We start from the raw sequence: 23,007 nt of genomic DNA on the forward strand, positions 1-23,007 counted from the left end.
TCAGTTGTTTATGTAGAAACAATTTTTCAAGAAATAATGACTACAAATTCATACGATACAATAACCGCTGCAGAATGCTGTCTTTTATACGTCCGTTCTTTTCTGCAAAGAAGAACTTCTAAATAACCGTGAGTTCTCGGATATATTTATTTCTCTGAGGACTGTATAGCACCTAAACAAAATGGTCACCTTTAGAGTTAATATAGTAGTGTATAGTCGTAGTACAGAGCTTGTCACGATGTGTATTTTGGCTGCAATTAGTACAAATAATACTCATCAGGTTACATAATGTGCTGATGCGACAGAAATGTTGGCTTTTAAAGCAAGGAAAAGGTTTAGTTTCTATGATTGCACTTTGGGACAATATTACCTACACTTCAAAAATTCCAGAATCGTAGGGAGACTGAAAATAATAATCTGCAACTATGTTGGAAGCAATATATATCTTACTCTTTACATTTAATTTAAGCCACATCTATTTTCTTTGCCAGTTGCGTTCAGGAAATCCCAACAATCAGTAAACGGTGGCGTTCTGCTATAACGCTAAGTGGTTTAATGCTAACTAGAGGAGGCTATCTGATTAATGTTAGTTGAACACCATCGATATGCTGTTTCTAAGTTTCTAAATATCATTAACCTTTACAGAAATCTAATATTTTGTTACTATATTAATAACGAAAACGGGCAAGTTCTTTATCACACCCTGATGATTAGACTCGCTACTGATACTTTAAACTGCATGTTTTGTTATGAGGTGGGGAAATATTTAGTAGACAACACTTTTGAAACCAGATCTTTTCTCTTTCTGCTTTTATTGTGCTCGTACGGAGAAAGGCAGGACGAAAACTTTGAATAATGTAATATCCGAATTTCATTTTCATTTTACGTAATAATTTAAGAAACCCTAATGGTTGTGAAAACAACACTAGATTTTCGATGGGAGAATTTATGCACAGTCAGCGACAACAGTTATTTCCTTTTGATGAAATTTGTTATGTATGAAACTTAAGAATGGAAGGACAATTTGAGTACCGTTTTCATTAAATTAAGAATAATGTATTTTTCTGTATTTTCCAGCCATATCATATTATTACCAAAATAAATTTTACCAAACGGAAAGAACTCTTGTCGCCAACTGTACGTTACGCTAGCAATTCCATTGAAACACCTCTTTCTTAAGTAAAGCATCAAAGGGATTTTGAGATGTTCCTGTCAACAGAATAACGTAGACGTCGCAAAGGACATGCACACAAAAGAGTAGTTATTGCACGATAAAAGTAGCTCTCTGTCACCTACATATTTTTCTGGTGACGAAAGGTCACTTCTTTAAGGGGTTTATAAGAGTGTGCACAAATCTACTTGACGGAAAAGTCATAAGATATGTATCCGTCACTTAAAATAGTGAAGATGACATATTATTTAAATTCAAAATTATAAAACAACTCGCTAAAATGGGAAATGCGTGCGGAATGCTTAGGGTATTAGTTACGTAGTCAAAAGGCAAAGACAATTCAGTAGATTGAAAGAAATAAGTGAGGATAATGAAAAAATTAGTTTGAGAAAAAAGAAAAGGAATAAGTTAATTGATTGGAGAGAGGAACACAGATAATTTAATTTTGGAACCGTTTGTTTTTGATGAATTTTCGGTCTGTTAAACTAAAATGTTAGCTTAACTAGCTTTCTTTATATTGAAATCATAATAGTTCTTACGCCACATCCGCCATCTTCAGCTGCGCCTTGAACACAAACTGCAGCTGTAATAGTTGTTACAACTGGATATAATTGGGCACATTCATCATCAGTTATTACAGTTCGTTCCGCCCACTTGAGATGCTCACTGTACTCCACTGAAACAAATTAAGAAAAATGAATTTTACTACAAGATCTCAAAGTTAAGAAAGTATTTTCCATAAATACCCATCATATTTTCATTCTCATGTTTATGAAAAAAAAAAAACATTATCGAAGTGTTTATTTGGACAATCTATTTAAATACACTAAAAACAAATATATAAAATAACGAATATAAAAATCATTTAAATCATGAAATATAGTGGATTATATTCTATTTTGTTGTTGAATGTACGACAACATTTATGATAAATAAGCAAATTCTAATCTCAATATCCCACGTGCTGTGTGTACTAAAACTGAGGTTGCTTTACAAGTAGTTAAAAATCATTATGGTATTAGAATTGCAAGAAGTAACTTTAAAACTCTTTTAAAATTAAAAAAAAAACGATTACTTAAGTTTTGGAAGACATTTTGGTACCTGGATTTCTTTACCAATTCATTCTATTAGAATTTCATTATGGAAAACGATTTATTTGCAGAAATAATGTTAAACTATGAGACACTCTTAAAAAAAATGCTATTTTAATTTGTGAAAAGGTACTTACAAGGAAACTTTTTTTGGTGTCGCACGAAATGTGGAACGATACTATGGTCAATCGATTTGTGTTAGTGAACACAAAAATCCATAGGCGGAAAAAACACTTGATTGCAACCGTTCCGTACTTATGGGAGGGAGTAGAGGCACTGGTAACACAACACATTGTGGATAATGAGACGAAGTATGGAGCGAGTTCGATGAAAATATGCGTAGAAGCACAACATGTGCTACAATGTGACATTATATTCGACAATACTCTGACAAGTAAGGGCAGAGGCGTAGCACATAACAGGATAAGCAATTTTTTACACCGAAAATAATAATTTTATATTGCTTGAACAATATTAACAATATACGGTTAACATTTTGGAGGACAGTCACTGGAGGTTACCCCTTGTTCCCTAGGGTCATCACTGGATACTGTACAACGACATGACAAACTACTTCTTTTTCAGAAAAGACATGCTACTAGATGAAGGTGATTCCGTAGTCAGATAGCATTCTACATAACAGTTGAAGATTTCCCACACATTACAAGTAAAATTAAAGATTTCGAATTTAGAGAAATTGATTTCATAACTTATCATCATCAGCATCAAAGTTATTGTGCCATCATTGGCAGGTCACTTGCCGCAACTGAGAAGCTTCCATACTCCACGATCTTCAGCTTCACGTACAGCTTTTGCGTCAATGTCTTCCATCAACTGTAGACTCCTTTGACCTCTCCCTCTCTTCCCTGCCACCATACCCCCAGCACGTCCCTCATGATACAGTTTCATCTTAGCCAATATCCCAACTACTTTCTCTACCTCTTCTCAATAATATAGAAAATTGTTTTTTCTCCCCATTTTTCTCTACACGCACGTATCCAAAGCTTCCAGTCGTTTTTCATCATTTTTGCGTAATGTCCATGTTTCTGCCTCATACAGTACAATATTCCACACCAAGCATTATATGAGTGTTTTCTCAATGCTTTATTCAAGGTACCACATAATAGGCTTTACTTCCTCCTAAAGGCTTCTTCCTTCTTTAATTTCCTTGATTTGTTTCACGTTGTACTTCATATCAACACTATTAATACTACTCAGGTATCGGAAGCTAGTCACGTGTTGTATTTTCTCCCCTTCTACTTCTATACTTGACATCGACTGCTTCATTCCAGTCACCATGGCTTTTCTCCTTCTAACATTTATTTCCATCCCATGTTCTTTACACCCTTTCTCAAGTTTTCTAACATCATATTGATTTTCTTTCCAGATTCCTCAATAAGAGCCCTATCATCTCTAATCAGTATGCATATAATAATTCTGTCTTCTGTCGAGATGCCATCTTCATTATCTAGGCTCTTTTTTACTATGTATTCTAGATAGAGATTAAATAATATTGGCGAGAGACAATATTCCTTTCGAATTTTCCTTAAAATTGCACTCTCCTCTGTCATTTTCTCCCTTATTCTAATACATACTTGTTTGTTCATGTGTCTTCGATCTTTCCTTTTCAACCCAATCTTCTTTAGAACTCCCGCAACAAATTCCTTTATTTACGCGCTCAAGAGCCTTTTCTAGATCAATAAAAATCCTACACCTCTTTCTCTTTTTCTATAAACCTTTCACCGAATCACCCTTGATAATCTAATTGCATCTCTTGTGCCCCTACCCCTCCTGAATTCGAACTGTTCCTCCTGAATATTTTTCATTCGTTCTTCCATATAAATATCTGTTCAGTATTCGATGGAAAATTTTTGTTCCATGATATATATAATTCACATCTCACTGGGTTAGATTTTTTGGCTATTGGCATCATGATCGTCTTCAGAAAGTTTCAATATGACACATTTAAAGCACAAATTGCAAAATGTGCATTGAACAATATTAATCGAACACAAAAGAATGCCCCTTGGGTAAAATTTAGGTTCTTCATGTGTAAGTTTGGTGCCTCCCTGAGGTGATGTCATATCCTCTTTGCCATTAAATCGGAAATATGTGAGTTTATTATTTTTTTAAAAAACTGACTCTATGGAGCTAGTGTTTTACATTCTAACGCACTAATTTCTTTTAGGCACTGTACTCTGGATTGTTTCTATCACTGAAATAATTAATGTTCTATCGAAGGTTTTCTTTTGTTTGACTTTTCGCATTAATCAATCTCACGAAAGTGTGGTACTGTCGAAATATGAAGAGTGTACATAACTTAAAAGTATGTTCAGATTATCGAGTAAAGTGTGAATTTCCTATAGTTTCCAAGATATTATTGAATATGAAAATAAACGTATATACTAAAATTATATTCATAAAATATTGTTATGAAGAAAATTAAAATTTGGCTTACGATTTTCATCCATTCCCCAACCAGCAACCACCGCTGAACTTCCAGCAAAATCTCCGGCGTTTCTAGATGGTAGAGCAACAGGCTGAATGGTGTCTACAACAAATAATACTATTTAGTTTTCACATAACTCTTTTAATTAAAAAAAATAGTCTTCACACTTTTTTTAATTTCTGTACGAAAATGACATTTTTGTTTTGCTTTTGTAACTTTATCGTATTTCATTTGATTAACAAAGCAATTATTGAAGGGAAGTGATTTTCGACATTCACACTCTGACCAGGAATTTGCTTTCATAATCAAATTTCTCAACATATTCTTAATAAATACATTTTAAGAACTGTCCACTTATTATAAGTGCATTTTAATTAATAAATAATTAGTTACCCTATTTTCCAGATAAAGCTCAAAATAATTATTATTTCTATCACTAGTACAGGTGCATGTGGGCTACTATTGGGAGTAACACGACTTGGTCACATAGTACTACATCACACATTCAATTATTACTCTGTCTCATGGTATGGCATTAGTCACTTGACCTAGTTACGTGGTATGCCGTCATCGCAAGACACGTCTCCTCAGGTCAAGGTTCTAGGTCCATGGTTCTTGAGAACCAGAGGGTTGTTAGACCCTCGATAATTAAACGACTACCACCATACTTTCGATTTACGTAGAACTACCATGATCTAAAGTTATATCCTAGAACCAGAGGAACATACTGTGTTCTTTTTTGTTAAAATTCTGCAAAAATTAAATTTCTCATCTATTACTCGATATGAGTGCCCTTCTTAAAATATGATAGAAAGTTCCTTAAATTACTAAGAAATAAAAAATGAGCAATGATTCATCTGTTCTGTATTATAGTTTATGGTAGATGCAGGGAAAGTTAGAACTATAGGTACATAATATGGATGTTTATTAACATTGGAAGAGCGGAAAAATTCGAATGTGTTAGGATTTCATCTTCTAAAAGGATTTCATTTTGTTATAAATAGATTTGACAGGATGCAGGAATTGATTTTTGGGGCCAAAATAACACGGTAATACATTTCGGTACATATTTTCTTAAAATAATTTGATAATTTTAATAATTTTGTAAAGGATAAACAAGTGTGTATAGAACCATTTTATAGCCTTAGATTGGTGTTTCGACAAGACCATCTTAATCTGAATTTTCCCAAGTGAAACTATATCATACACTATCGATATATTATCCTGTTAATTTTTTAATATGTGTATCTAGTTGCGTGGCATATCTTTTCTACTTTATAGTTGCATCCGATCTCTTTCAGTTAATGGTTCTAAACAAACATGCCGTCCAAATATGCAATATTATATGCATTTTCATCATTTTGATGGATTTTCGGAATTTTTCTGCCGAACAATTTTGGTCGCAACAAGTTCAGTTTGTTTACATAAATCCAGGAAGTTTTGATTTCTAAGAACTCGGGAATACCCACTAAGTTCAATCAGTCAATACGCTTATGTTGGTTCTTAACTTATTTTGCCTTCTAATAATACTCTCCGACATTATAGAGTTTTAGAAAAATAATCGACTTTCCTTTAGGGCTCATTAATATGCACCTCTATTGTAAATAAAGGATGTTTATCCATGAACTGTACGTCGTATGAGTGATAAATGCAATCGTTAATTAATTTATTTAATTATTTAATAGCATTAAATGCTTTTCCCCATTTTCTTTCCAAATAAATATTTTATTTCAAGTATACAGTATATAAAAATTGAATCGTACAACCGTTCGTTTTCAATAGTGTTCTGGCTGTAATTTGTTGTCCTTTATGAAAGGCTCTATATCATTTACATCCAAAAAAATTGCTGCGTTTACTGTATAGAATATAAACCAAAATTGACGTACGTAACATTAAAGAAACATTTTAAAGTTCTAATATATATATTCATTGTCCAAATACATGTTTTGTGTATTTACTTTTAATACGTTAAGTTCGTACTAAAGTCTGTGTTTGTTTGATATTTCGTTTCCAGCATCTAACACCTGTATTAATCACATTAACTACATTAACAAATTCACTACTTAGGAGACACATGCAATTTGCAATAATTTTAAATTGTTGTTATCTAAATACTCATCATAACGAACGAATAAATTGGATGGTTTCATCGATTAAAAATTTATCAACAATTAAAGACTAGTGTTTTGTAATGTGTTCAGTGAAAAAAGTTGTGCTATTCTTAAAATAAACTTTTCGTCACACAACTTTGGTATGTAATCACTATTATATCTTAGAAGATAAACACATGAATATGATGAAAGCAGGTTTTATTTCAGAAAAGTTTGTCCTTGGGATCAAACTCAAAATATGAGAAAACTGCACTCAGGCATTATTTTACCCCTGCATTGATCAAGTATAATATTCTAATTTATGGATTTATTTGCTTCGGCTGTTCAGGGCTTAAGTTATAAGTAAAAAGAACGCTAAGAACAAATAATAAAAAACTAGGTCCAACTGTTGATAACAATAAGAAATTATATAAAATATGGGACGGGACTGTATACTTACTTTTGAGTCACTCTGTATATTGGGAATAGGAATTTAATTTTTCTTAGCTCCTGGGTTTGGCTTAATTTTGGGAGCGTTGTATCCCCAAAAATATGGCTGGAAGAAACACTGAATGATAGTTTTTAAGCTTTAAAGAAAATTCTTATGTTTTTAAATGAAAGTAGTAATTTCAATGAACTTCAAACGTTAAGGAGAATGTATTCGTTCTTCTAAAGTGGAAACAACCATTAATACACCCTGTGTGTGAGTGGAGTCTATAAATCAATCCCACATTGGTAGTAGGTATGTTACGACTAAGCTAAATTTCCAGCGTAAAGATTACACCCTATGAAAAGTTATTTTGATTATTTCGAGTTTGGTGGTGGTTAACTGATTCCATTCATTCCTTTGGAATTGAAATCTTAAAACAAAATGGAATATCTTTTTACGAGTTACAATGGGGAAAATCTTTTCAAATTTGAAGGTGAGATTTTTGACGAGTTCAACTGTATACCTATTTGCAGGATTAGGATGCTCGAAGGAAATGTATTCCATGTTACATAAGGTCTTAATATTTTTACCTAAACCTCGAGGAAAATAATTTTGTCAGTTTATACAAGTAAATTTCCAATATAAATTCCTTATTACCTCTGGTCGATGCCAACACAACAATAGATTAAAATTCAGAAACTCCAAAGAAAGTACACTTTTGGCTGAATTAATAGTGCAGGCATACAGAGAGGTTTGCGGACATACTACAACATGCCGAGAAAATTGAAGAAGCTCACTTCCCCTAAGTTTAATTTATTTTACATAGGAGAGAAGAAAAACAGGTCACTGAAACTTCACTTACTTTAAGTTAATGAAAATGGTAAGTGTAAAAAATATCAGCTGAACACTTTCAATATTTAACATTTTACGTGCTAATCGCTTATATATATACGGAGGGTGGAACATCTATACATTGCGAACCACGCATAAATAAGTGTTTCCACTGAGCATTTCTTTTATCAGTTTACCTTCATGCTTGTATGAAGTTACCTATTTTGAAATGTTTGTTGGTTTTTATAAATCAAAATTTTGTCATTAAATGATTTACGAACTTTCCCTCCTTTTTGTTGGCGTCTGTTGTGTGGAAGCAATGTACATGTTGTTTTACGGCAAAAAAGCAAAGAAAAAGCCTGTCGGACCATGTTATACGCCTTAATTTGAATTAGAATTTTAGCAAAAGTGACTGGTAATGGGGAAATATTTCATATTTTTCTAATGCTGTTGGTCAATTCTTGCGTACTGTAGAACAAAACAATGAGCAACTGAATATTCCTTTATGAATTCATGAAAATTATTGGTGAATCTAGGAGCTGATATATGGGAATACCATGTTCTGCTTTTACTGGATTGATCCCAGGGAATCCTTTACGTATAAACTTCCACATCAAAAGACACACTTTCAATACAAACTTTCGTCGACTTCAAGAAAAAATTATAAATTATAAATTTATACAATATAGTGCAGTTCAGACGTTGAAAATGTAACTAATTTAAAAAAAAACATATTCTAAGCAGGTAAAGTAACTGAAATTTAGTAAACATGCTTTCTTTATATATATTATATATTTCCTCTAGTTTTTAATATTTTTTAATAATTTGTAATGAAATACATAATGTACTTACCAATGTTGCCTTATTATTGTTGGAACATAAGCTTTTGTAATATTTGAACACAAAGGGGGAGTGTCAAACTGTCTGTCAATGTATAATACTACATAATTTTTGCACTTGAAGGTTTCGAGATTTGATTGCTTAAAACATACAGGATAAGGCCAGCATTCTCGGAAGGTCAGCACTTAAAATGTTATTTTCTTATTAATTAATGTACCATGTATAGAAAATACAATACAGTATAGCTAAAAGTCAAAGGCACTTCACTGATTTTACAACCCACTTCTAGGATGTAGGAACCACTAGATTGTAGTTTGTTACAGAAAAGAGGAATTCCATTTTTGATAGTAAATTGCTGTACAAATTTAATGAATTAAAAATTAATTTTCCTTAATAGCAAGTAAAAATTATTACCTGTAAAATTGATTGGTTCTGGAAGTTTGAGAAGAGCTAAATCATTATCTGGGAAGAAATAGAAAGGAGCGAAATAGGTTTCATTCCCAGTGATAACCAAAGATCCTGGTTCCTTATCAGGTTCATATGGATCAAGAGCTCCCAACGTTAAAGTGAATTCATTGCTCTTTCTAAAATATACACGAATGTTTAAATGTACACAAATGTTTAAATGTATACATATTTTAAATGGTCTGTTTAATAGAAAGACAATTCAACATTTATGTTAATTGTTATTTTTATAATTTAGATAATACTAATTTGTAAGAGGAAGATTACATTCAGTGAGAGAGTATAGATACGGTAAAAGTTACTAGTCGAATTAGGAATCCTAAAGATGATACTTCTTTCTCTGTAGTAGACAACTAATTAATTGCACAATGGCTCGGCTAGATCATACATCTTTGATATACAGTGTTTCTGTTTTGTTAGCCTGTCAATTTTTTGTATTCAAGTTGTATGCCTAGATCTTGTAGGGTAGCGTTTCCAAACCTTTTTTCAACTTGCGGCACACTACATGTGTTACTTGGATTCTCACGGCACACTTATAGATATTATTATTTATAAATATAAAACACAGTGGTATTTTTTCTGTGATTATGAATCTTCTCACAGAACAGAAAGCTCCTTCACTGGGTTTTCCTCCTTGGTAAATCATTATGCTTATTTTTTATTCTAATTTAAAAATAGAAAACAATTGCAATGAAATATTGGACTCATATTTTTAAAAATACGCTTTCTTTTTTTTTAAAAAAACTGTATCCAACATTTTACTAAGAAGAAATATCACTAAATAACGAACTAACAAATCTCTTTTACTTTTAAAACACAAATGTAGATAATTTGTCGAAAGGATTGAATTATATTTTAAATTTTCAAGTTACGAAATAGTCTGCAAGAATAAAGAAGCAATAATGGTCATAACAATTCTAACAAATACTTTTTTGAACATTAGAAATGTACAGAACAGTAACCCGGTATGAAACTTAAAACTGTAGATTCATAGTAGAGGTTCGTAGTAATGTGAAATACAATCTTTCCCTACGTTTTGCAATTTTATTGCTATAAAATTAATAATTTTGTTTCGATTCCTCGCTGCACACCAAGGGCTCATTTACGGCACACCGGTTAAAAAACGCTGTTCTAGGGACTGGGGATGTTAATGATACTACTTTAATTACATTTCTTCTACAGTTTTTCTAATGTGAGTATATATAACCATTATTTCATACCAAACATTACTCCATTTACTTATTTATTTAGAGTTGGTTTTAGTTATTTCAGCTTCCGATCGTTATGGGTAAAGCAATTGTGAATAATGGAAGACAAGCTACCAATACGTGGTACTAATATTGTGTCATACCAGACTTTACTCTTCATTAACTTTTGGACTGTCTCGTTTATTCTACTGTTCACAGACCCCAGAGAATTTAAATCAAAGAAACAGTTGATATCCAAAATTTTGGTTTATAAATGTTTCTGAAGTATTCAAACCTGCTATCATTACCTAGTTTTATTCTTGAAAGATATGTTCTACAATAGTACAGTGGTTGTTTATGTTTTGATTTGTTTATTATCTTACTTAATATTCTATTATTTTACTAAGATATTTCAAAAATAACTTATATAAAGCTATATATTTACCAAGAGGACACAGTAAAAACCGAAAACATGACAGAATACATCACTGTTTGAATTAAATAATATTATTTATAATATATTGTTACTGTTTTAGCTTAAGTATGACTGTGTAAGACAACTTAAAAGTGCGTAGTCTCCTACTGTGAACAATAATGCATATCTTTTATATTTATATAAACTTACACACAATGTCCAGCCGTTAAAACCCATTGTTCACTGAGAAGCGTAGCTCCACAGTAACAGCAGTCCACTGGGAAAGCAACCATAAATGGAAATTGGCCACGTTCAGCAAAATGACCGCCAGCAATTCTGTCAGCTTTTCAGAAAATAAAGAAATAAGATAATTTAAAATAATTCTTTAATTATTCCTGTATAGACATCATATTGTGTTTACTGTCAACCTTTAGATAGAAGTATTTGTGTTCACATGGTTGTGTTTCTTCCAAACTATAATGTAGTCACAAAGTCACGTTCCTACCGAGTAATACGAAAACAATATTTAGAAAACAATTATGGATATTAGCATCTACAGTATATACGAATGAAGAACGATCAAAGACTGTAATCGCATTGATGTCCATAAGAGAATTCCCAACATAACGCAATCAATTATTTGTTGCTATATTTGTTCACATGCTCTGGCTGGACGTTTTCTAACGTATGACTACCATCACAGATCTGTTCTGTTAAGATCAACTTTAAAAAAAATCACAGGTGGCCTAAAATCCAGTCTCGAAATAACCTCCAACTGCTACAAGTACAGTGATTGGTGTGGCCTGGAAGTACGAAGTAGGAACAGGGTCAACCGCCATTATCGATGTCACTCCTCTCATGAATAACTCTGAAGCCACCAATATTTGCAAAGAATATTTGCCCTTTATATCAACACACTCGGATAAAGAGTTCAATGGTATGTTGGTTGTGTTTAATATTTTGAGATTAGGTGGTTTTAGTCTAAAGAAGAGTTGCATTCACAGATTATACGTAATGGTGTAATACCAATCGTTAATAGTAATTTAGAATACACAAGTATTACAAAATTTCAATTTTGGACTTTTTAACTGCTACCTCGAAAGATTTGCTTTCTCTGCATTGCTTTCTTGCATGGAATGAATAAGTCTTGGATAATATCTTAGTTAAAGTAGCCCTATTCATGTAACGTTCGTGCCAAACACTAGATGTTAAGTTTATATCAATAAAAATCTATTGAAGTACAAAAACATTCGCATCTCTGAAACCGTAAGTTTATATATCGTACGCGGTGCTGAAAGGGGTGTAAACTACAACCAAAAAATGAGATAGGACAAATCTACTTCTAATTTTCATTCTAGTATAGTATTCAATTTTAAGATTTATCCATTCTTCAAGTATTTGCGTGAGCAATTCCTTCTAGGATGCAGTCACATGGCATTTTCAAATAAACAAATATTACATCCACTGTGTGACAGAAATGCTTACTAGTTGTCGCATCTTATCCAATAGCTAATAATAAGTGCTGATATCGGTTCTCCGTTATTATTTTATACAAACATTGTATTATTCGCTCATTTCATGGCTGATTAGGAACATTTAAAAGTAAATTGTATTTTAAAGAGCATGACTTCCTTTAGTATACTATGAACAAAATGATTTATCTTAATTACTGGTTACATGTATCTTACGTGGTTTATTTTATCTATACTTTGTTTCATTAATTCTCTTATTTCTTTGTTAGACATTTCTCACAACTGTAAGAAAACACGAACTTTGAGAGAACAACTTATTTCATGTATAAACATTGTTCATAAGAAAGTTTATTTAAAAATAAAACAAAGGACCCCTTGACAGAAGGAGCTCAAAATTGAAGTGTCGAATTTTTGAAAATATCTGGTGCCATCAGGAAGGTATAAGGCTGACACATCATGAAAAATTATAGTTTCCGAAATAAAGTAATTATCATGGCAGACGAGGGCAAAATACCAAATATTTTATTATGGAGTATATGGGAAGCTACATGTGACAGATGGATTTTATTTTAGGTTCTTTGGGTTCAGAACAGAGATCTGAGGTTTGAACAGCGTGTAAAGCATAACCACTGACCACGGTGGAAACTTTTATAGTTTCCGACTAATGTCTCGGACAAAATGTGTGAAATGGAGCATTGTTATCCATGGAGAGAAGTAGCAGCTGATATTAATTAAATTAATATTTTCTTCGGGTTCTGGTCGTACATATAAAATATGACTAATTGACAGCAAACCAAATGGAAAAACGAAAACACTTCATAATCCGTATGACACATGGATAAATCAAAATTACACTGACTACAAATATAGTTTACACCAACTGAAATTTGTCTCTTCTTTGCGGTCTTGTCGTACAAAACTGACTAATCGAACTCAAACCAAACATAAAAAGGAAAACGTTGTATAATCCTTGTAACACATGGATGAAACAAATTGACACTGATTGCAAAGATGTTCATACCAACTCGGTGATATCAAACACTCAAGTCTTTGGTGCCAACCTAAAGATTATTTAAGTGGGCAGCAGGTAAAGTAAATGAGGTGTACCTGCCTATTGCCAAGTACCATAAAACAAAGACGATATGGGAACGACAGTCAAGAACCCTTGCTCCACTTGGGCACTTACAATACCAACCAAAGATGGATATTGACAAAACCTGGGTGTTATCAAATTCTACAAAAAGAACGTAACGTAAGGATTGCACATGCAATTGCATTTTAAACTTTAAAATGTTGGGAATAATGCATTATAAAATAAGGCGAAGCAGTCAGCACTTTTCACATGTTCAGCTGCGTAGGCCTCGATTTGGTAGATACCTAATATTATTTTATATAAATCATTAGTAGTTATACGAGGAAATTCATGAATGAAGTAGCATCATATGGTTTCCAAACCTGTTATGTCCACCTAGTAACGTCTCCCGAATCAGTAAGCTTTAGTTGCAGATGATTGGTAGATTAGCATGTGATAACATAGTAGCAACTTCTTGCAAGTCATCGGAATATTTAGTTAGGGGTGCTGCAATCTGATTTTCCATTCCGCAAGCAATCAGAAGAAATGAACGAATATGTGACAACGCTGCTATGAGGACTCTATTTCTGAGCATTTTGAACTTCATTTTGATGTGCCCATTTTTGGTTTCTATTGGCCATCTGCGTTTCGTGATTACACGGGAAAAGTTTGCATCTTCTGCTTCATGTTGTTTTGAACCCTTTTGAATGAGAGCATGTTGGCAAGTATTCCTGCATCCTGCAATGCAGGTATGGAATCTCGAAATCCTCGATCGACCAGTACGCAGTTACCAGGCTCTATGAAGTCGTGTAAATTATTAGCAGCATCTCTGAACAAACAGTAGGTAAGGTTAGCATCGTTATTTCCACCAAGGAATGGAACTATAACATCAACAATAAACCCAGACGGTGTGACAATCATCATTTGCTTTACAAGAGGACGACATTTCTGTACACTGTATAAGCGCCTCTGAACAATGTAATTATTTGACTTTTCAGTATATATGTAAGTACAATACATAATTAAAACAAGTTTATTTGCTGGAATTTCAAATAATTGTCTACTCCACTCCGGAACTTTGGTAAGAGCTAGATTGCGATCTATGCTTTAATACCTAGAACAGTGGGAATAAAACCTTTCTATGAAAACCTCCTGAACAAATTGCAGTGCTCTACAAACTTCACTTTTGTCTTTGTATTTAAATAGTGCAGCTAGGAAGCTGTTTGACAAATCATGTCGCAATTTCATGAGGAGCATTGTCAATCTGTTATCTACACTCGTGTTGGCACTTGGTCGCAAATTGGAACAGAACTGATGAAGATGAATAAACTATTTGTTTTTTATACCTGTAAAAGCAAAAAGGTCATTGCCCGAAACACACGTAACATCAATAGCGTATGAACAGGCTTCTGTTTGTACACCACAACTAATCATATCCGCTTCAGCCGAAACAGTTTCGTCACAAGCACCACAAGCCACTGGAACTTTCTTTAGCAACTCTCTGTACCAACAATTTGTACAGAGATAATTAACTTCTACTACAAACAGAAAGATTTCTCAAGCGAACCACGCAAGTACCTTACAACCTGTAACTCCATTTGACCTCCAATGGCTCGTTTCCGTTTGCGTAGAAACCATTTTCCACATATTCCACATCTTGATGGCTGAGCACTCGCCATTCTCACAATAAATGTTACAAACAATTGTACGAAACGAATCAGCAATAGAATATCCTCATTAACGTACCGTCATATCACAACAATGTCACTTTGAAATGGTCATTCTCAGATTGAAAAAAAAAAAATTAGACGCACAGTCCTGTAAACAGACACTGTAAACATTCTGTAGCTACACCGCAGATTCAATTCGCAGTAAATAACGTAATTGACTGATACGATGTCTATTATTGTTTTCCGTTATTCCAGGTTATTACGATTTCAATATCCTCTCTCCCTACACTAGCTATACACTGCGCTGCTGCGATGATGATGTTGCTTATTTGGTGGTATTCTGTCTAACGGTAGGTCTTTGATCCGATGGTTCTTTCCGAAAGATGAAGTGATGGGAACATTATTTTCAGCGACATATTCTCCTATACGCCGCAAGTAAACATTCTCGATTTCTTACTTTTTGTCCGGCACAGTAGTCGGAAACTGTAAAAGTCTCCACCGTAGTTATTAACTATTATTGCCGGTGTTTATGCTTTACACGCTGTCTAAAATCCAGCTTCCTAGACTGAGCCTAAAATACCTAAAACAAAGCCATTTTTCATATGCCATATACTCCAATATATATTTTTTTTTTTGATATTTTGCCCCCGTCTGCCATGATAATTACTTTATTTCGCAAATTATATTTTTTCATGTTGTGTCAGTCCTATACCTTCCTGATAGCATCAAGTTTTGCAAAAATTCGGCATTTCAATTTTGAGCTCTTTGTATCAAAGGGTCCTTTATTTAAATAGCTTATAATTTTCCCACATTTGGTGTAATTTGCATTAAATTTCTAACAACATTGATTTGCCATTTCAGTTTTTGTTGGTAAACTTTTAAGCTAACACTCAAGTTCAAAGTACTGGGACAGTGAACCACCTTTCCTAGAATGTACTCCAAACCCATTATGAATTCTGTATTATAAAGCTTATACAGTATCACGCAGAGTCTAAGGCGTTAGAAATATTGATTTTTTCATAATATTGCTATTATTCGTGTCTTGAAAAATATGTACTATTAATATTTTGTCATATAAATTTCTGTACACATACATTATTATACGCATTTTTGCTAACCTAAAAATAAAGTTTTATGGAACTAATTAGCCTATGTCTTAGTAATTAAAATATTATTTTGCTTTTAAGTCATACGCATATAATGACATAGTACTTGACTTAGAATAGATGTGCAAAGATGTTTACTTACCTCCCCTCTTTCTACTTAGAGGTGTTACGAAGTCTGAAGTAGCAAACATTTCCTGTAACAACAATACTATTTTTTAAAAAAGTAATGTATGTGCTGGTATCATTAGAAGACATTTATATTTGAATAAATAAAATATGTGCCTGTCACATTCCTTGTCCAATTTTGTAAGATAACACACTATCAAAGAAACAAGTTTATCTTAGGCACTTGATTACTATTCAAGAAACAAAGACTTCCCAACAGGAAGTTACCTTAATTGGTTAATGTGGTGAAAATGTACAAAATTTAATTTTCGGAATTACTCATATTGAGTCATTATTTAAATAACTTGCAGAGATGGTATTTAATACCACATAGTATTCAGTGATAGTAGCAGTGATATTATTGAACACAGCATAGTACGTATTTCAGAGGAAGTAATTCTCATTTTCCCAATGCTAACCTTCTTTTGTCGTATTTGGAGAAGATCTTTCGGAAAGTTTCCTCGCTAACCAGTGCTTTTCTGTAACTACCCCTAAACTTCTGCTCCCACCACAACCCATTTTAACGAGAATGGGTACATGGATTACAGCTATTCATGCTTAGAACTTCGAATCTATCAAAAAATCATTGGAGCTTTCCGTGAAGATGATGCGTCTTCATTTAAGATTGTTCGAAGTTTGTTTAGAAAGAATTCTTTGAAAAAGGATCTACCTTTCATTGTAATACATATAGGAAAGTTACCAGAGGCTATTACCAAGCTTGACAAAAAAAGCCTTATCTAGTTCTCTGAAAACCTTCAATAATACTGTCATTGATCTGGATGTTGTACCTACTGACAAGAGCGCGCACACAATGGTGGATTTAACCCTGGTCCGGGAGAGCCTAGGCCCCCTAGTTTTTTGGAGTACGAAAATGATTTAAGTTTTTAATTAAATACAATGACATGAATTCTTCCCAAACTATTTGTTTTCAGTATGTTCCAGCGATATTTGTATACATAGAAAGATCATTTTCTCGTCTGAAGCGTATTCTATCTAACAGGCACATAGTATTTTGCATGAAAAACTTAAGAAGTTCTTGATAACTAAAAGGGTCGGGAGTAAAACGCGATAACCTACATTCCGGTCGAAATTGAGTAATCAGTTTCGAATGAGTTTTGCATGACTTTCTGGTGGTGGGGAATGGTACATTTCATTCGGTTGATTGGAGATGGCAGAAATGCATGGCCTAATCAATGCAACCCACATCACCCTCCATGTAAAACCTGGGAAGCCACATTAAGATGGCGGAAAGTGTTCTGTCGCATGCTGCATCAAGTGATGTTTTAGAAGAGATGTACATTCTTCGATTGTGGACTTTAGTTACGACAGTGACGTTGATCCGAATTATATGCCCAATGAAAGTACTCATCTGAAAAGAATATTGAGAGCCAGTTAAGTGTTTATGAATATTGTAAACAATAAATCTGAGCTGAATACTTGTATCGATTGGTTGTCAGTTTTTACGTGCACACGATATGGGTACGAACTAAAGGTTGTACGAGTCTTTCATAGATAAGTGGCATTGATAAAACGAATGTTATGAACATAGTAAAAGCTAATATACAAGACTCTGTACAGATGATATTTGTGAAATAAATGGCATTTCTTCAGAAACGACTTCGTGAGTTATGGTGGTTTACATGCTGTGGAATTTCTATCCCCGTGTCCAAAATAGCTAATACGAGTGTTTGTTCGTTACAGAATTCTTACAAAAATGAAAAAAGGTGAGGATCCAAGCAAGAGGCAGGTAAAATAAGAAATGTAGTGGAGTAGAATATGTTCAGTATAGAGGAAAAGAAACGAAAAAGAGTGTAAGGGAAATAGAAACACACTGCGGCTCTCCTCTGAAATGTTGCGAAACAATGGTACCGTATTTACCGTATTTCAAACGTTTTGGCAGATGGGTGATCATAACAAACAGAATACTTATCTGTTTGGACAAATGTAGTCATACCCTGTCAAGGGACATTATACAACACATCCCATTAAGAGGAACTACTCCGTTACGTATTATATTCGTACTGGAGAAACGGAGGTTCCAGTTTATAGAAAAGTCTTCTTGGCCATGTATGACTCACAAAATTCGTGAAACCCTATTGATCACCTTTTGAAGACCGTAACAAGAAATGAACTAACTAGTGCGCCTGTTGATGGCCATGGATAACACTGCAATCATTCGTCGAAATACACTAGTAGTAACATCAACCAATTGCGTGAACATATTGAGTCATTGCCCAAGTACTAAAGCCACTACAGGTGACACCATAACCCGGAAAGACATTATATGGCTATTTAATATTCCATAAATTTTTGCTACCAACATTATAATGAGTACTATTGCCATGGAAAGGTGATTACGCCGGTGTCTTCTAATAAGTATCACCGATTGTTTACCGAAGAAGTTAGCATCCACTTCAAAGCTTCCAAAAACGATACATGCTTGTGTGATGCACTTCACGTAAAATTACGGACATTACCCAAACCCTCGGTGGAAACGAAAGCGATAAAACAAGCGTTAAATCTACACCAGGAAAGCGGAGGCTGCTCATGCCTGACTAGAGGAGAAACTAAGAAAGCAAAGTAAAAAATGCACTACGTTATCTGCATGGATTTGCAACAAGCTCTTCCAACACCCAAGCTATCTGCTGGACCCATAATCTACAAGATAATACTTTTCACGTTCAATTTCAATGTACATGACTGGGAAAAACAAATGTTATTATGTTTGGAATGATACAGTTGCTGGGATAGGGGTGGACGAAATAAGTAGCTGTTTGAAAAAATACATTGACGAATTAAACATTTCAGGTGATACACTAGTAGTGATAGTAGGTAACTGTGTGTGACAGAACCATAACTGGACCATGCTTTCATTCTTGATGAGTCTCGGACATACACAAAAGTTTAAAACAGTAATGCAAGTGTTCCCTGTTGTATTGCATACTATGATGGCAAGCGATCGTAATTTTGCTATAAAAGAAAATAACCTACGTGGCACTGTGAAGAATATCTACAATCCGAATCATTAGAGGGATGTTATTCGTAAGGCTAACAAGAAAAATCCCTTTCTAGTTACAGAAATGACGGGTGCTAACTTTTTAAAATGGCTGAACTTCCGAGGGCCATTCGAAAACGGGAGACAACAGAAGCAGGGGAAGCAATGCTATTGCGAGACATCTCGGGTCTCGAAACTCTCGAAGCAGTTCTGCGCTTCGGATCTATACTCTATGTTTGTAAACTATTGCAACCAGTCTAATGTTTGGTCGCAAGTAAACCAGTGAAGAGGAAGGTTTATGGCTTGTTTTCAAAGGATTGTTCCTAGAACCAAAGTACAATGAGCCACGTCTAACCCACACAGGCAAATTTCAGGACGTGCAAGACTGTCTGTAATGGGTGCCTCCTTTCTATGCTGAATTCTACAAACAACTTGTAGCTGACAAAAGCAATAACCATGACACGTCTCACGATGATTTTGCTTAAATATTGATTTCAGGTAATGTGGAGCCTATTTCCATTCACGTAAAGCATTATAACCAACACTTTGAACGCTGATATTTTTTTTTTAAAAAAACTGTGGTTTTCAAGAATAATGTGCTCTGAATTATGTCGGTAGCAGTGTTGATTCTGAAAAGGAGATACCAATTTTGTATTTGTGTGTAATATTTCTATGGTGTTTTCAGTACAGATTTTCACAAAATTTCGTTTCCGTTTTTCTCAATTTCAATCATTTGTGTGTTATCACCTTTTACTGCCGAAACGCTCAATTAGAGCAAGAATCCTGAATAACTTTTTAAATTAAAATGAAGTACTAGCGTAGTGTAAAACAATCTTCATTGTAGAATTTCTTGTACTTCGAATTCTTTCTAAACTGCTAATGGAACTGCATGTGAATAAAGTGTGATAGTACTTTTGTGTTTATCATTTTCTTTCATTTTTACTACTGAACAATGATGAATGGGTCGTTAGGCGCCACTCCATAGTGTTTGTGCAATTTGCAACTTCAATTTACAGAAGTTTTATATCGTAAGTAGTAACTGTAAAATGAAACACTTCGTTAATTAGGACCCTTATTTTTGTCATTCGATTAGTAAACCAAATTATAGGTTATTGCAAGTTTTAAATATTTTAGTACCTATATTTTTTACGAGCTCTTAATTGTTTGGTGTTACTTTACCATTTAAGTGTCATTTAACACCACGAATTTTGTCTCGAAATGATGCCAACCTTTTCGGGTTTTTATTTTGTCATTGATTCCGAGGTCTAATGTGAATAAATATTTAACGTTTTGTATAATATACTCAAATTCGTATTTCGTTCCAATTAGAAATCTTCGTTTTCTCAACATTTTGTAATTCCTTACTATGTCCTATGACCTTATTTGTGTGCTTATTATATTTACGAATTGTGTTTAGTTCTATTTCAGTCTACTACAGTTAGATACGGCTAAAATCTACTAGTAGCGTCTTACTAAAGTAGAAAGTAGAAGAAAAAATCCTTTACTGCAAAGAAGAGATTAACACACAAACACATAATATATATATATATACTAGCAGCGTTCACCCCGCTTCGCTGCGGTCACCCCGGAACGCAATAAACTTTGTTACTTAGATAATTTTTACTTTTTCGCTTTCAAGTGATATGATAAAAACCATAGAAGATTGCAGTAAATGTTAACATTATATCGCCTGTCATTTATGTTAACCCGCCCCGCTTCGCTGCGGTCACCCCCGAACGCAATAAACTTTGTTACTTAGATAATTTTTACTTTTTCGCTTTCAAGTGATATGATAAAAACCATTATAACGCCTGTCATTTATGTTAACCCGCCGAGTGACACGGTCATGCGGGTTGCATATAAATACGTTTATTTTTATACCTATGATGAACTAACAAAGGATTTGTACGTTCTCTTTTATATATATATATATATATATATATATATATATATATATATATATATATATATATATATATATATATATATATGCATTTTATGCATTTAATTTACAATCAATGTATGTGCCACTCTTAGTGATATTGTGTCACTGTTATGGCTATGTGAGCCACTGTTAGGGCTATCGTGTTTCTTTAGGACTATGATGTGAGTCTTGTTTGGAGTATATATGCACCGTTAGAAGAATACATACAATAAATATAAACTCTCACTAAACAGTAACAAAGCATCCATTCTAGTGATGAAAAAAATCAATTATTATTGTGTAATTAGCGATATATCGTACTTGTTGGGCGCCATAGAAGTATTTCTTGATTTCCTAGAAATAAAACTGTACATTAAAATTTAACCATTTCATTTTATTTACTTCGTTATGACATATTGATTGACATATATCTTATCTTTGGACAATATTGTAGAGAAACAAAAATTGAAGTGTTAGTGTTAATCGTAATTTCAGACTATATTTCATTAAGCATAATGTATAGTGTCACTTTGTTATTATCGTAATGAAAAGCTCGATTTAGGTATAATTCAGTATCGGTTTCATTTTAATAGGTGACTTGGTTAGCTTACAGTGTCAATTTTTAGGTTTACAGGTATTGATCTGTACATGAGAATTTATTCCCGCGCATAATATTTTGTTTACCTGGGTGGGACCTATCGATTGGTATCTGTCTCATCTCTGAACATTTTCATTCGTTAAACTCTAACGATAGTGTAAACATTTAGACGTGTCTCTAACAAACAACAGAAGCAAAATCTTTACTTTGGCGTGCTACTTAGACAAAACCAAGCTTTATGAAGTTTATTATTAAAAGACAATAAATTAAAAATAAACAAATAAATAAAAAAATAGACACAAATTACCTGCGTTAGACAAAGAGAAAAGAAGATAAGCAAACACTTCATATTTCGTTGCTTTAGTGCTCGTTCCTTATACACTTAGCTTATGATATAAAAAATGATAACTGACATATTCCGAGTTAGTAAAGAAGTTAAAGTATTTATCGCTTATAAAAAAATAACGAATCGGATAACATCGTTAATTAGCGTTCGGGCATCCTCGATTCGTCCCTGTGCAGTACTATACAAAAGACACACGCACTCTACTATGCATTTTAGTTTCGAGCTAAGCACTCACACGTCTAGTGTATTACCGCTATTTTCAAGTGTTCTAACAGGAAACAGTTTAGAAATACAATTATTGATGAAACTAGCACAGTTTCATTTATTGACTCTAGATACGCGTATTCGTGTGATAACATTCCCAAGCGATAAGAGCAAGATGAATAATTTTCTTAGAAAACCACTAACCAAACCACCATGTCAGTAAGTTTTTGATATGTCTTAATATAAGGGAAAATTGAGCACATTGAAGTAAAAGGCACCAAGAAACAATTTGATTTACTCAATATCTAGCAGAATTAAACATCTCAGTCTCTAAAAGTAGCAAGAATAATGATAGTGATGTCGCATACTACTTTGCAAACAGTTACTAACTGTGATTTATCGGTTGCGTGACGTTTCGGAGACATGTTAAATAAAGCAATAAAATGTTTTTTACAGTCTTATAATTAGAATACCCAGTTACTTAAA

The 23,007-nt window shown here is 33.5% G+C and overlaps 1 protein-coding gene across 1 annotated transcript in view; it reads right to left on the reverse strand.

Moving 5' to 3' along the window:
* LOC145679840 (brachyurin-like) overlaps positions 1-22,585 on the reverse strand; it is a 28,150-nt gene extending 5,565 nt beyond the window's left edge. The window contains exons 1-6 of the mRNA XM_081750359.1: positions 22,279-22,585; positions 16,432-16,483; positions 11,180-11,312; positions 9,317-9,486; positions 4,721-4,813; positions 1,711-1,847 (exon numbers count right to left, since the gene is read on the reverse strand). Of these exons, the coding sequence (XP_081606485.1) occupies positions 1,711-1,847; positions 4,721-4,813; positions 9,317-9,486; positions 11,180-11,312; positions 16,432-16,483; positions 22,279-22,320 (627 nt within the window). The 5' untranslated portion in view covers positions 22,321-22,585. The remainder of the gene's footprint in view (positions 1-1,710; positions 1,848-4,720; positions 4,814-9,316; positions 9,487-11,179; positions 11,313-16,431; positions 16,484-22,278) is intronic.
* Positions 22,586-23,007: the final 422 nt, after the last annotated feature.

Source organism: Thermobia domestica, chromosome 2 (genome assembly GCF_964235325.1).
Source record: "Thermobia domestica chromosome 2, izTheDome1.hap1.1, whole genome shotgun sequence".
Lineage (NCBI taxonomy): Eukaryota > Metazoa > Arthropoda > Insecta > Zygentoma > Lepismatidae > Thermobia > Thermobia domestica.